This window comes from Silurus meridionalis, chromosome 21 (genome assembly GCF_014805685.1).
Source record: "Silurus meridionalis isolate SWU-2019-XX chromosome 21, ASM1480568v1, whole genome shotgun sequence".
NCBI lineage: Eukaryota > Metazoa > Chordata > Actinopteri > Siluriformes > Siluridae > Silurus > Silurus meridionalis.
The window spans coordinates 10945811-10961799 of NC_060904.1; the positions used below are offsets into that span (position 1 = coordinate 10945811).

The 15989-nt window shown below is 36.3% G+C and overlaps 1 protein-coding gene across 3 annotated transcripts in view; it reads right to left on the reverse strand.

Moving 5' to 3' along the window:
* Positions 1 to 10854, reverse strand: part of tfap2a (transcription factor AP-2 alpha) — an 11273-nt gene extending 419 nt beyond the window's left edge. The window contains exons 1-7 of one of the 3 annotated variants that reach the window (XM_046834075.1): positions 10720 to 10854; positions 6333 to 6746; positions 5324 to 5375; positions 3684 to 3912; positions 3144 to 3262; positions 1670 to 1811; positions 1 to 989 (exon numbers count right to left, since the gene is read on the reverse strand). The exon at positions 1 to 989 is cut by the window's left edge and continues 419 nt beyond it. In XM_046834075.1, the coding sequence (XP_046690031.1) occupies positions 701 to 989; positions 1670 to 1811; positions 3144 to 3262; positions 3684 to 3912; positions 5324 to 5375; positions 6333 to 6746; positions 10720 to 10752 (1278 nt within the window). In that variant the 5' untranslated portion in view covers positions 10753 to 10854 and the 3' untranslated portion in view covers positions 1 to 700. Of the gene's footprint in view, positions 990 to 1669; positions 1812 to 3143; positions 3263 to 3683; positions 3913 to 5323; positions 5376 to 6332; positions 6747 to 7188; positions 7894 to 8911; positions 9062 to 10719 lie in introns of those variants that run through there. The other 2 variants (XM_046834074.1, XM_046834076.1) reach the window with 2 other exon arrangements.
* Positions 10855 to 15989: the final 5135 nt, after the last annotated feature.

Below are 15989 nucleotides of genomic sequence, written 5' to 3' on the forward strand. Positions count from 1 at the left end.
GCTTCAGTGACGCCTCAACATGCTACAAGAGGGCTGAATTGAAATAAAAAAAAAACCCTTCTGTTTCCTAAGAACCATAAAACCACATAAAGAACTAAGCGAATATTCAAACCCACTAAAACAGGAGGCACCAGATAAATAAAAAAGAAGTTTCAACAGACGCACCATATTTACAGTTCCCGTTAAATTACACATAAATAAATATATACATACATGAACACAGATTTCCTCATATAACCGTGAATCGTGTTTGAATTGAAAGTTCGAGTTGGTCTGTGTGTGAAGACATGGCATGGAACTGTGGGACTCTTTCAAGTTTATTATTCACAATACTGATAGAAAATCATCCTCTTTCAGGTTATTTTGTCACATGGTTACAACCATGTATTTCAGCCTAAATGTCAGCCCGTTGCAGCTCATAAAAAAGAGGGTGTTCATTAAAAGTTGTGTGGAAAAAGTTTTTTTTTACTTCCTTGCTCACGCGCTCCATGTCAGGAGCTGGTTCCTGCGCCTCATTAACACATTTTTCTTGTCTTTTAGATAAACGTGTCTTTCCATGAATTCCACGCCGAACTGCGTTTTTTAAAAGAAATTAAACAGGGAAATCGTCAAGACCGGGAAATGACACATTGTCCTTTTTTATCACTAGTGTTATATATATACGTTTACAATATCTGTGCGGTGTTCTACTGGTCGCAAATCACTTTCTGTGCTTCTCGTCTTTGTCTCCACCTTTAGTGCCGGACTCGGAGTGGCTGTTGGGATTGTTGTTGAGGTACATTTTATCCATCGCTTTAATGGCCTCGGTCAAATAGTTCTGTAGCGCAGTGACGGCCGCGCACACAGCCGGAGTCCCGAATCCGTGAGAAATTAGACTGAAGTGAGTCAAACAGCTCTGAATGCCCGGCTCGAGTATGGGCTGCGGGCGTGAATTCCCCAGAGGCGAACGGTCCTGGGAGAGGAGGTCGGTGAATTCTTTGCAGATTTGTCTAGAAGGAGACACAACGCAGTGTAAGAAGCTGATGACGTGGTAAACGCACACAAAAGTGCCAAATGAACCTTATATCAAAATGATTGCTTGAGTAAAATAAAATAACAATAAGCAACTGTTGTTGATTTTATGTGAGTGTGCTGTGTAATCAATATAACGCAATGAAATTTTGCAGTTACTGCAGAATCAAGCGGGGTAGGAACTAAAGTTCAGTTTAATCAAGTCAAATGCGCATCACCGTATACGTCACTCGCGTGTCTACTCGAGAAGGACCTACAATAAATGCTTAGGTTTGTCATAATGACATAAACATTATATAGTGCTTTGCCTTTTTTTTGCAGGATTACGTATATCTTTTTTCTGAATTAATCATCGAAAATCTAGAAAAAGAAAATGTGTTCATGTACGGTTTAAAAGTGGCGAGGACGTCACCCAGTGGGATGGTTTGCCATATGCTTAACTATGAAAACATTTGCTTAACCATCACATAAATTTTAAGAAGTTAATGAAATGAACGCATAAAAAATGCATGACAATTGCTACCGAATTATTACTACGAATGCAAGTATTTGGTGTTATGCAATCGCGAGTGATTTCTGAATTAAACTACGTGATGGTAAAAATTCAGTGCCTGAATTAAACCTTTTGTCATTCAAAAAGCAAAAAAAGATCACTTACTTCGTTGCCAGTAACATATTTTTTCTTTGGACTTGTTCATTTGGGTCGGAATGCTGACGGTTTACATATTCAGCTACTGCCTTGGCTGGGAATTCGGTCTCACATACATAACCAAAATCTCTGGCAAGATGCACAGCTTCGCCTAAGAAGAAGAAAATGGGTTGAGTGTGTAATATATTACTTTAAATTACTGACACCAAATGTAGACCAATTAACACCTTCACTTTGCACATTTATCATCTAATTAACGTTCTCGGCAAACGGACAGGGCATTCTTCCAACAGCCTACATTTATTAATCACAAATTATTAACAGCACTTATTGTTCTGCTTAATAGTGGGAAAATTATATGTTTTGACACACACACATATATATGTCAAAATAAATAATCTTTTCCATCAGAAGGTAAACAGTGAAAGTATTTAATAACGTCACACAGACACCATCACATCGAATCGCAATTCTTCTACAATGTTTTAGCGAATATAAAGATTGTGAACAACACAAGCAGCTGCAGGTAGATCTATTTTCTTTCACAAATACCTCATTTAACCTTGAGAATCACAGGTCAATCAGTTTGTCTGTTTTGTTGAGTTCCTTAAGTCTTTGGTTTTCATTTCCTGAAACAGTTGGATTGTAACGTCTGGTGTCCCTGCTATTAGTCTAACCCCCGGAAGGACGCATGCGCCAATTAACAAGCTATGGTCCAGTAATCCGGTTTCCATAAAACGGAGCTCAATAAACAATAACATCACTTTAAAACCCGCTGTCCTATTATACAAATAATCGGTTCAGCGTCCTCCATTCCCCTCCACTTTACCATGAAGAATCATACATTTGACCAGGATCATTACCATACAAAACCAAATTTCAGTGAAGCAGGATGAATATTGCTTTCAGTCTTCAGCGACAATGATTAACAAGAACCAATGAACCTTCTCAGGCTTTCACCTTTAAAACCAAATACCACCGCACAGAATAATCACCTTCAACTTTGCAAGCAAAAATAGAAATTTTAACCACATAATTCACACAAGGCATTGCTTGTAAACAAACATTAAAAAACAACAACAATATTAATAATATTAACAATAATAATAAATAAAGGAGGCAACATGCATCAATGTATTACAAATCAGTCAGCTATAAAAAAAATATATAATGTTGGACCACATTAACACCATGCAAAAACAGACTTGTGATTTTAAGACAAAAAAACATAAAAAAAACAAATTAAAATTAAAGATTGGAGGATGCTGCATAAAGCCCTGAAACCATGTAGGTCTACTAATCGGCACTGTTCATACAGGTTAGAATGGTGCCTTTAAGAATCGCACACAAGTCCTGGTGTTTTAAGGTTCCAGTTCGTTTGTTTAAAAAATAATAATAATCAATCAGTTCTTATGTTTTTTTGAATGCCCACGCGCAGTGAAATTGAGCACCACAGTTTACACGCACTTGTACAGCGACTTACCTTCTACCAGTGACGTCAGCAGAGTAACGTTTGCTGCTTTGCGTCTTCCTGCAGGGAGATTTAATCCGATTTTGTCCAGTTTTTCACGCAGGGATCTTCCACCATTTTTAGATTTTGCCCTGTTGCATAAAACATATACAGTCATATATAATGTTTTTTTTTTTTATCTTTAAGTTCCTGTGTGCCAGGAACCAGGTTATACGATCTATCTGCTTAGGTCTAAGCATCATTAAGCGTCATTTACAGGTTGCATACACAAACAACTGCTACTACGGAAACCTATCCGCATATCGTTACTAAAAACAATCAAAAAAATAAATTATCATTGTGTTACTGTTTTATTTGCATCGTTTGTGTTTTATTACGTTAGGACAGTGAGGGCAATTTGTCACTGTGTATTCCAATTTATATGATTGTATATGTAGCTATGGTGATCTTGTTGCTACGACTGTTTATGAGCACATTCTTAATATGTTGGTCGATGTAATTGTTGGTGGCATTTGAATGGAAGGGAAAGAGCGAAAAACAAGACTATCTCACCTTCTCAACACCCCACCGAGCAGGGAGGCGTTGAGGCACTCAGGCGGCGAGAGGCGTCTCTGCACTTCCGCTACTGTGACCTTGTACTTTGAAGTAGAGCTGAGAAGAGACAAACGCCCCGGAACAGAACAGAAAACTTCGTTTGGATTCACCACGCCGCCAAAAAGACCATCCTTATTTATAGGTATAGCCGAAACGTTGCTGCTGTTCTTGGATAACGAAACTGGACCTAAAAAATATGACACAAATCAATATATAGGACTTTTGGGGTGATCTTTGTGTAGCACATGCAGAATAAAGGATCACTAATTGCCAGGCAATCTGAATTAAATTAGGTGTACGCGCTTATGAACCGTATCGTATCTTGTAGCGCCATATGTTTTTTTAAGGTGCTTAGTTGTAGAAAAATACATGCAGTAGCGATGATATTCCATTCAGCTCATGACTGTAACTGCTTGAATACGCCTCGGGTATTAAAGTGGTCTGGCCATCAAAATAGTTGATATCACAGACGTGAGGTGGGAATAAGAGCGGAACATTCAAGGCTTTGGTCTGATTTGGACACTGACTGGATGACAGGAAACGGAGCATCTGGAAACAATAAATAAGGCTCGTGCATAACGAAATAATTCTTATTAATATTAGTAGTAGTCGAAGTCGTGTAATAACAAAACGATACAATAATAATATGAATAATAATAATAGACAGATACTTTATTAAAATTACATTTGTAAATATATCGTGGATAATGTTTATAATCCAGTATTCGTTATTCTTGTAGAAATTATTTCTGCACTACTAAAATAATCTTCTTATTGCACATTTTCTACATTCTCTTACACAAACCCGCACACGGTGGCTTCTTGTATCCGACTGTAACGCGTGTTGTTTCTTTGTCGTTCTTTGCACAGTAAACGGAGACAAAGGGCTAAGCACTTTTGGATAGATCACTTGTGACATTAATGGCTCAGTGGAGGCTAATAGAGACAATGGCACTTAAGCGAACTCCGGAGATTGCAAATATAACAACCAATTATGGTGCAGATATTAAAAAAATAAAAATACAGAGCTGAAATGCATCCGCAACAAATTATATGTAACAAAGATTTTATACTGTAAAACGGAATTACAGCTGCCAAAACAGTTTAGACTTAAATTTCTTCAAATCTCTTCTGGATTTCTGCTTCTACACTTATGTGGATTTGAAACTTGAAAAAAAGCAGATTCAGAGCAGCAAAAGGAACTTCCTAATTGAACATTCCACATGATTAAGATTCATATAGGCATATGTATACATTTTTATGGATTGTGTATTTTTAGAATATGGACTCTGCATACTTCCCGCCCACACGATGCATACATCGTTTACGCTGCCATTCCGTACTTGAATTTCCTGTGAGCAAGTCGTTCGCGATGAAAGAAATGGGATCGCATTAACACGCCAAGTTACTCAGTTCAGGCGACTTATCAGCAAAAGCCCGCTGTAGAGAGCTGTTTAAAATGGATAGTAACCCACCAGCAAGCTAACTAAAAGCCTACAAATTAACTCAGTGTACACTTCAGAGCAAGTTCGGCTAGGCTTTACAATCTCTGGGCAGCCAGTCGAGGCAAGTATGGTATTTAAAAGGAAATTGCTTACCTTTCTTGATTACGGTTTGGTCAGGGATGTGAATTCCTTGATCTTCAACGTGCTACAAACGATGAAAGCAATAAATTAAAAATCACACTAAAATGCATAGGGGAAAATAGGCTTAATACACATGCCTATATTTTTACAGAAAGACTATGAGGAAAGATTTCGCCGTATTTCCGTATCAGCATTAATCACAGTAAAACATCATCAAACATATATTACAAGTGAATAAAAACTATTTATAAAGCATGTCCCGTTCATATTCAGATATCCAATTAAACTGTTGTGCGAGAAATAAAATATCTCTATATGAACTCTGCTTTTTGCATAAAATGGATTTGTGACAAATCTATCACTTTGCCATGTCTTTTTTTATTCGCCTGATTTTTTTCAGTGTGCAAACAAGCGGGCAACTAAGAACCACGACCGAAAATATCAGTCATTATTAAGATAAATGTGCAATATTTTTTTTAAATACAATTTTTATATAGAATGTATATTATTTATATATAAGGTGAATAATTTTATTTATAATGCTTTCTTTTAGAACATTTTCTCATTCTTGTAAACTAAATATTTTAACCATATATATATATATATATATATATATATATATATATATATATATATATATATATATATATATATATATAAAATGTAAGATAGTGCTGAACAAAAATCGCTACATTTATTGAATATAAGAACGGATGCCTCTTTCTATTAGATGGTGGGTTGCATTTTTTAAAAGCCAAACTGCATTGCTGTTTATGCCACCAATAATTTGCCATTAATAATCTAATTTCATTAGCAATTTTACTCAAAGCGCGTGTCGCTATTGCCTGTATTTATAGAGATTTGAATTTTGCAATGGAAATCTTAAAGATATAAATGTGGCACAAAATCTAAACAATGAGCAAAATTCTGTTTGTTGAGGTTAAAGGCTTTGCAGAATTCCCGCAAAATGGAGCTTCTAACACACCCCGAGGGTAACGCTAGAGTAGACGCTTCGCCTTACCTGTACATCGTCTAAAGAATGAGGTATTCCATGGATGGGGATCGAGTCTGAGAGTCCAGTGTCAATGCCGTGAGCCGAAGGTAGGAGCACTTCTCGACGGTACTCCCTGCAAAGCTGGTGCGGCAGGCCACGGTGCTGGTGCAGCAGGCCACTCTCCTGACTCTGTCTCTGACTTGGCCACGCTGGATGCTGCGGCTGAGGCTGCGCATGGAGCGAGTTTATGGAGTATGGATCGTTGACGTGCGAGTAGGGGTCCTGAGACTGCGGATAGATGGGCTGATAAGGCGGCGGGAAGTACGGAGGCTGGAAGTCCGAGTTCGGCGTGTGAGAGAGCGGCGGTGCGCTGCTGTACTGGCCCACACTGCCCAGCTGAGGTAGCCTGGCTGTGCCGTTGCTGGTGCCGTCGTGACGATCCTGTACAGAGATAAAAAGAAAAGAAAAACATTCAAGATTCGCTGTGTTCGATTTTTGGAGCATTGTTCCACATCTGGAAACGTCATGTTCGGTTTTCCAAGCTAAATGTATTTACTATCAAAACGGATGCTTTCTATTAGATGGTCGGTTACATTTGTTAGTGACATCATAATAAAGTATTAATATATCTATCTAACTTTTACTTTAATAATTCCATAGGCAATTTACGACCAAATGATAATTTGTTTTAAAATAAAATCCAAGAAACGAAAAAGGCTTATAAAGGTAACTCGAATACAATTTCCGTATAATAGCGTTTGATGTTCTTAAAAAAAAAAAAAAAAAAAAAAAAAAAAGTACAGCCTGCATTGTGCTACATGATTAACCATAAAGAGTCTAAATGTAAGATATTCTCTAAAATGTGGTCGTATTTGTCACTCACCATCGCGGAAAAACTGTGCACTAACATCTGCGTAGATTTCCGGGCGTTTTAAACGCGTGAATTTGGGAACAAAATTCGTCGGCAAAACAGTGAAAATAAACAAACGGGTCAAACTCAGCACTGTGTTGTGCGTCGAAATCACGGAGCCCAGTGGTCAAATAAGTAAAGAAGAACCACGATAATCCATCAGAGTTTGGGTAGATTCCCAGTGTTCTTCATTTGCTGTTAAAATGCAGCGGGCAGATTTTTGCGGATAACTGATTAAAGTGTCTTCAATCCCTTTTCCATCGCTTCGCTCAGTCAATGAGCAGATCCCGCGCTTAGGCGCATAGTAGCAAAGAGCTGCGTCTTCTTTAGGATTCCTAATAGAAGATATTCATGACTATTAATATTACACGAACGCTTAAGAGAAGAATGGTCGGAAATCGAGCGTGAAGCGAGGAAGCAACTCAAGGCAGACTCTGCACTAAATGACGTCCATTGAACGAGGAATCGGTATATCTAATCAGAGATGGGGTGAGAAAGAGAGGGGAGTGAGAAAAGGAGAGGGAGGGAGACAAAAAGAGGGACATTCTCTTGCGTCTGACGAATCAGAGAGAGAGAGGGGTAAACATTTTAAAAGGTCCGAGGGCAAGCAAAAGTGAAAAAACGACAGAATGAACTGGGAAACGATGAAATGAAGAATGAAGGAAGAAAACAGTGCACCTCTGATTCGTGTGAAAATCCAGCGAGCACTGAGGCCATTTCATTTTGCATATGTTTAGTTTTGGCAGGGAGCTCGTCTGCGCGCTCTTATTGTCTTTTGCTTCGCTTTCCGTCTTTTTTGTGCTGCATCCGAACGGCCACATGACTACATCGAACGAATTAAATCGCCCCCTGAGCGAACATAGTCCGAAGTTTATGATTCCACATTTACCGTGCAAATACACGTGACGAAGAAAAAAAAATCCACTCCTTCTTCCTAACGTTTCCACATTCAGTCCTGAGCTCACTGGGCGCTATTTATTTCCTACATTTTGAAGCCAAAACTATTTTTTTAAAAGGTTTTTTTAATCGTAAGAAAAATAGTATACTAGCAATAACTATAGATGAATCAGGTAATAGCAAAGTTTCCTTTTCTTCCTGCAGAAGCGGTCGAGAAACATGTTCAACTGGCTGCTCCACAACAGCTCCCAAATATTACAGATGAAAGCTTGCCTTACCTTACGCTAAATTTTCTCATCGTTACACACACACACACACACACACACACACACACACACACACACACACACACACACACACACACATATATATATATATATATATATATATATATATATATATATATATATATATATATATATATATATAATTATTATTATTATTATTATTATTATTATTATTATTATTATGTTGTTGAATAGCGTCTTTTAAATATATGCTATTGACGCTATAGGTAAAAGTATTAGCTGTGTTGTAATACTATTATTATTATTATTATTATTATTATTATTATTATTATTATTATTAATCAACAAAAACTAAAACAATATAATAACAATCATAACATCAAATCATAATAATAATAATAATAATAATAATAGTAGTAGTAGTAAATCATTCAACACCGCACATTAAACAATTCAGTAAAAACAAATGTATTTTAAATAACTATATCAGCATTTTAAAATCACAATAACAATGTCTTTGATGGGGGGAAAAATCCTTTAAACCACCTTACCTCAAAGTCTTCATATTTAATATTATCAGTTAATTTCCAAAGCATTTTCATTAGTTGTAGAAAGAACAGCGCCTTTTGCCCAGTTTTACACCGCGCGCGGAATCTCACCAGGACAGGCTTTTGGGCAGCTTGAGCTGAGCGCGCGCTCAGATCTCCCTCTAATGGTGAAATTTAAGAGGCTCGCGCACTACAGTATGAACACTGGCGCTACTCATTAGCATATTAACCGCCGCTCCATTCTTATTACTCAACATCCATAACCACACTCAGGTACAATCAGACACCATGTCATAACTTCAAAACTGAACACTGGATTTTTTTTATTTTTCAAGACGCAGTGTATGTATAAAGGATATATATATATATATATATATATATATATATATATATATATATATATATATATATATATATATATATATATAAAAATATATAGACATCATTTCATCTCTAAAATGACTTAGTGATATGACGAAATTTCTCCGTTATTCCCAGTGATCACAATTTATGCAAATACAGTTTTTACCATGGAGCGGTACAAGTGCCACAATGACAGCTCTCAAACTAAGATCTTTAAGCATATCAGTGAGCTTGTCAATGTCCGAGCCTTGCAATGCAAATACTCCACGTCTTTCTGTCGCCAGAAATACTTTGTTGCCACACTGATTTTCGTAAACTGTTGTTTTAGACCCATTGAGATCTTTGACCGTGAGGCAGGACTGCCAATGTTATGCTAAGAGGTCAATGCTTGTGCGTGTACGAGACAAGTATAGTGTGCGATTTTAGAAATGTAAATAATTAACACAACAACATGGGCTGTTAAATATGAATGAGCGACTGGGCGAGTGGGGTTTAGGCTCTCGAAAGCGGCGACACGAGCACCCCGGGTTGCCAGTCAGGAACAGGTCGCCCGGTTTAAGGCGTTGGTCTTCTCTGATCGCCATTATCATTTCGGTGGGGACCCCACCCCCCGCAAACAGTTGTCATTAATGAGAGGACGAAAGAAACTTTGCTCAGGATGACAACGACAGAAAAAGAGAAACGCACGGGGAGCTACTTTTTTGATGGGGGTTTCAAGCTTAGGTTTTTCTGAAACTAAACTTGTCGGAATCTTTCTCTCTCTCTCTCTCTCTCTCTCTCTCTCTCTCTCTCTCTCTCTCTCTCTCACACACACACACACACACACACACACACACACACACACACACATAAAGAGCTTTTTCTAATTACTTTAGTGAATTTATTTAAGTACTTAACTTTATTAGCTATTGTATCACATGGCAGTTTATGTAAAGGTACAATTAATACCTAATTTTAACGTCATGTATTATTATTGAAAATATGCTCATATGTGTCCGCTCATTATGGGCTGATATCAAACTTCTGAGTAAATTATTGCTTGATAAATTAAAAAAAGAACAAACCAAACAAACATACAAAAGCTTGGGTTTTTGCAAAACCAGAGCTCTATAAGACAAATCACATACTTTAAAATGCTTCCTAGAAATCTTTAATGTGCTAACTAATATGACTTTCATTTAAAATATGCTCTCGGAGTTGGACTGTTTCTCAGAACAGATTCAGATTTACGAGCAGATTCCGTTCTGTACAGTTTCCAAAATTCCGCGCTTGAGATTTTACTTTACCTGCGACTTTTCACCTTTTTGCTGCAAATCTAAATTACAGTGAATTGTATTAAATGATGTGATTTGGTCTAAGAACACAGCTGTATATACAAGTCGCATAGACTGTTCATTTAGTAAAAAGTAAAAGCACACAGCTTTAATGACCCAATGCAGAACACGTACCTGCCAATCTCCCATTATGCCAACTATTGACATCGGTGAATCTTCGTGCTGAACGGATCACACGTCGTGCTATCGCATTTAGTCTTCTGTCCTTAAGCCAAATTCAACTTTTACCTGAACAAAATCCTCTCACCTGGTCATAAAAAAACCCTCTCACCTCACGGCGCATGCGCACGATACTGCTTGTGCCTGAGGTTAACCCCGCGTCCTCGCCTCCCGCTGTTATAAAATGCCTCTAAAACACATTTTTGTATAGAATTTGACGGAGAAAGATCTTTAAAACAGGATCAGTAGTTTTGATGTTTTATTAAAAAAATTATCAAAATGATTAGAACGTGATTTATGTATTAAGTAGGAAATAATTTATTTTAATATAATGTACAAGAAAGAACACATATTTTATATATATATATATATATATATATATATATATATATATATATATATATATATATGTTTTATATAATTATTATTTATTTATTTATTGATTGATTGATTGATTTATTTATTTATATTGTTTCTCCAAGACTCTAAAGCATTTTGAAATACAAATTCCTGTGTGTGTGTGTGTGTGTGTGTGTGTGTGTGTGTGTGTGTGTGTGTGTGTGTGTGTGTCCGTCTGTCTGTCTGTCTGTCTGTCTGTCTGTTTAGTTGGAAAGCATCATCACACATTGCGATTATTATTATTATCATCATTATTATGAATATATATTTATTTATTATTTTTGTTGTTGTTGTTGTTGTATTTATTTATTTGTCTTAATTTTTTATCTTTTGAAAAATTGAAAGGTATAAACCTCTTTCTCTCTGTCTAACAGTAGCATGCTGGGGTTTGTCTATGCTCTCGAGTTCGTTTCCAGGCCTAGTTGTGAAATAGCGTTTACAGTGAAATTGAAATGATCGTGGAAGTGCATGCCCTGCGGTACAACCTTCTGCTGCGCTATCCTTCTTCAGTCGTTCTCTGTCGCCATCTTTTGGATGAAATCCTGCTTTAGCATGTCTGCGGCATTACAGTTCCTAATCCAAGCCTAATGCATAGTTACCAAAGCATTAGTTACAAAAACAAAGCAAAATCCAAGAATTAGCTGCTAGTGATGATAATTTGGCTTTGACTACATTTCAGTCATGATGATTCATAATTTTATAGTCATTAGAAAAATGTAATGCATTGAGTTAGATTTAAGATCTATCTTTTGTATGGCATTAATAGGCTTAATTGACACAATGATTTGTTGCACATAGAATAATGATCATAATTCTTTTAATTACATTTGACTAATAATGATTTTTTGAAAAAAAAAAAGCATTATAAGTTGAACCCTGTTTGATAGGATAATACTATGTTAAAGGTTTCACATGGAGACTTTCATTGTTTCTGGAATAATTAAAAATGAACTAAGAGTCACATTTCTGCCATGATGGTCCATGGGGTCTATATGATGAAATTAAATGGGTTTTCGGATAACCATGAATGGATAACCATGAACCGCTAATGAAGATATAAAGTATATGGCCCAAATTATTTGGATACTTGAGTATTGACCTTTCATACTAAAACCTTGGACATTAAGATTGAATATGTCCTATTTTTGCTACAATAGTCTTCACTTCTCTGTGTAAGTGGTACAGTGTCAAAGGTGTTCAGAACAACTGAGATTAGGTTTCTGTGCACTGGTTACCCAAGCTCTTACACACCAACATTTCAGAAGGATCTTTTTATGGATTTCACTTTGGGCACAGGTTATTAGGTATGTTCTTGTACCATTACAGTATATTGTGCACAGTATACAATTAAGGATTCTGGAAAGGCTAGCAATGATAATATAAATAATGTAACATTGTTATGTTTGTGTTTTCTCTCAGTGATTTTAGTTTTTTGCATCACTTGTAGCATGACCACGTGCTGCCCACTCACCATACTGTGCTCTACAATACTAAGTTTACAAAGTCAGCTGAAAAAAGAAAATGCATAAAAGGATTTGAACCACCTTCTCTTTCTCCAGTTTTCCCCAATAGTCCTCCCTTCTTGTTTTGGCCCAGTCTATGCCACAGTTCCTAACAATTTCCTTAATCTTTTTTTTCAGCTATCTATCCCCTTTCTATCTGAAGCAGGCTGATTTATAATTTGTTTAATTATTCCATCATAATGAACACTTTGGTGAATAAGCTGGTTTCCAATTTGCTACAGAATTTGCACTATACACAATTGAATTGAATTAAAAGCTTGAATACACAATAATGAAGTATTACTTGCAAGATTCAAACTAGGCAGTGACATCTATGTTTAAAAAGAAACAGCTATCCAAAAATGAAAAAGGCCAAAAGAAAGCCAACACAATTCATTGTAATAATGAAATGACAGATAATAACTCTCATTACTACATACCTACTTACATAAAGCTTGATGCTTTAAACTATTACTGCTTTGTTGCCTTATCAAAGTTTAACTTTAACATTTAGTGTAGAGCTAGAAAGCACAGTCCGGATGGAGACCAACTTTCAACATAACCACAACCCGAACCAACATCATTTACAGTATCATTCTCTTTTCTCACACAATGTTTTATCTTTGTGTTTTATCATAGATTTATCTATCAGATTTATCTTGAGACATCTACAAGAAACATTCCCTTTGCCCAACTAGTAAATAGCACTACTCTGATGCATCATTTGCACAAGTGATTATTTCAATCACTTGCACTCCAGCCAAAAGCTGTGCCTGATGATCTTTAATATGTCAGCAAAGGTGTAACGTTGCCTAGCCTTGCCAGGACGAGATCATTAAGCATCAGAAGGCTGACCCTGCTATTGGAAAGATCATGCTTTATATTGAGGCAGGTGGACAACCTCCACATTATTTAAGTGCTGAATGTACTATTCTGCTACTGGGGAAAAATGGATTTTTATGTTAAGAAGATTGTTTTCTTTTTTTATATATACATTTATGATCTGTGTCAGAGAGCAACATCAGCCAGAAAAGGATACACTTCTTGTCAGCATTTAAACTTAAAGACCAATGGAGTTAGGTCTTGATGGATTTCTTATCTTTTAATAATCTGATATATATATATATATATATATATATATATATATATATATATATATATATATATATATATATATATATATAACAGTAGGGTCACCTTTATAATGAACTGTTTAATTAACTGTTTTATACAGTAAAGAGATCTATCTAACATAATCAAAGAGCTCTAATAAGTAGTGACTTGAACAGTTGAACGGATGATGTGACTTAAACAGATGTCCAGTAAACAACCTAGATTATCTTACAACAATGCATTTGCTTTGCCTGTTAGGTTTCTGAGCCTACATTGTGCCTGCGGTGTGTAAAAACCCTCAACTCAAACTTGATGGAAAGTTACCAATGTGTCTGAATAATGCCCAGCTAGTAGCTGAAATGTGATGAACTTGCAAAGAGTCCACGAAATAAGGAAGTCTTGGTTTGAAAATTGTGAATGTACATTTTACGGATGCTATTGATTTAATACTGATTCATAGTGACTCTGTAGATAGTTAGACCTGCTATCTATTGTTTATTTGCCACTGAAACTGCAATCGTCCACTATGAACATTGACAACTGAGCTGACCAGAGCCTATGTAAGAAAACCTGAAGGACAATATGGTCTGGCATTTATTTTACACAACGATATTTTGAGTCCTTTTTGGTATTTGACAGAACCTATTAAACTCATTAAGCCGGACCCAGTTTCATGGCACAGAACCAGACTGAATCATTTTAGTGGCTAAAGAAGACTCAAAGTCTAACGATAATTTAAACTGGCATGTAAAAATGTAATTATCTGAGAGATCAAATACAGAAATGTTTTAGATAATATAAGCTAAGTGATTCTGCACCTGATCAAGCCGTTAGAAGAGGCAGTTTGAGTAATCACCTACCATCTCAGTTCAGTGGTGACCATATGAGAAATCCAGTCTTACCAGTCCATGTAACAGATCCTTCCAGTGAACCTAAAAAAAATAGCATATGGCAGATGTCATCTTACATTTATATGATGCAGAGAGGTCTCTTGAGAAAAAATAAAAATAAAATGTTGAACCTGGTAAGAAAGTAATGCAGTCAAAGAAATGTCATGTTCGTAGTTTATAAAGCACATAAAGAGACTTGTGTATTTAAGGGGGGGGGGCGGTCTAATCATTCAAACATTTGGTTACTATTAAGGTCTTTCATTTTGTATGTCACATATTTCAGTACATATGACAATTGGAAAAACAGTCATTTCATTACCTATTTATTTTATTTCAGTTCCCCTTACATGAATTTATTTTGTAATCTTTTTCAAATGTTCAATGATCTAATGTTCCAAGTTGCTTTTGTTTTTTCACTGCTTTTGTCCATTGCCCAAAAGGGGTGCTTGATAATATAAAATAAAACACACATATAAAGTAATATTATTGTATATATTTAAATAAAGCTGTTACACTTTCTGCTGCAATTAACACTTTATATAAGTTCTTATTTTAACAGGTTTATAAGGTTCAGCTTTGTTGGTGAATTAGTCCCATTGAACATTTTCTACAAAGCATGAAGAAGACCTTTGCAAAGTTTGCACAGTCAGTGTAAATAGGAAGTTCCTCATCCATGATACCCTAATTTAAATGTAACACTTACCATTTGGTATTATTCCAGTCACTCACTGATCTGACAGGCCAAACCTGCAGGTGCAGATAGTCTGGCTAGGGGTACCACACCTCTCAATTCATGTATAACAGTAAGTAGAAAGTATCAGGGTGTTCCAAAAAATAGTAGAAGGTGAAACCAATGTCTCACTGGCAAATTTAGGAACCCAAGTAATACACTGCAGTTTGATTTTTTAAGAGTAGAGTTTATTCTAAACATTACTTTTTCCCAGTCACTACTCAGTCCAAAAAGGAATTAACTTCTTAGGACAAAATACTGAACTTTGCAGTCTATGCAAATGTTGAGGCTCTAAGGTCCAAGATAGTTGTGGGTTGAATGGCTCAATTTTGTGCCGGTGTGACCTATTTATTAGGTACAACTGGTCTGATATAGATGCTGCATGGTGGGCATCAGTAACCTATTACTACCAAGCGGCTAGTCTTCAGTTTGCTTTGTGATTGATATTATTATTTACAACTAAAAATTTAAGCCAAATTCTCTCTGATTTCAAGCCTTGTATACAGCTTAAAAAAACGCCAAAGCTGTTCTAGATTTCTGTACTGGCAGGCTAGTGCCAGGTCTAACTGATTGGTCAGTAGCAGCATGCCA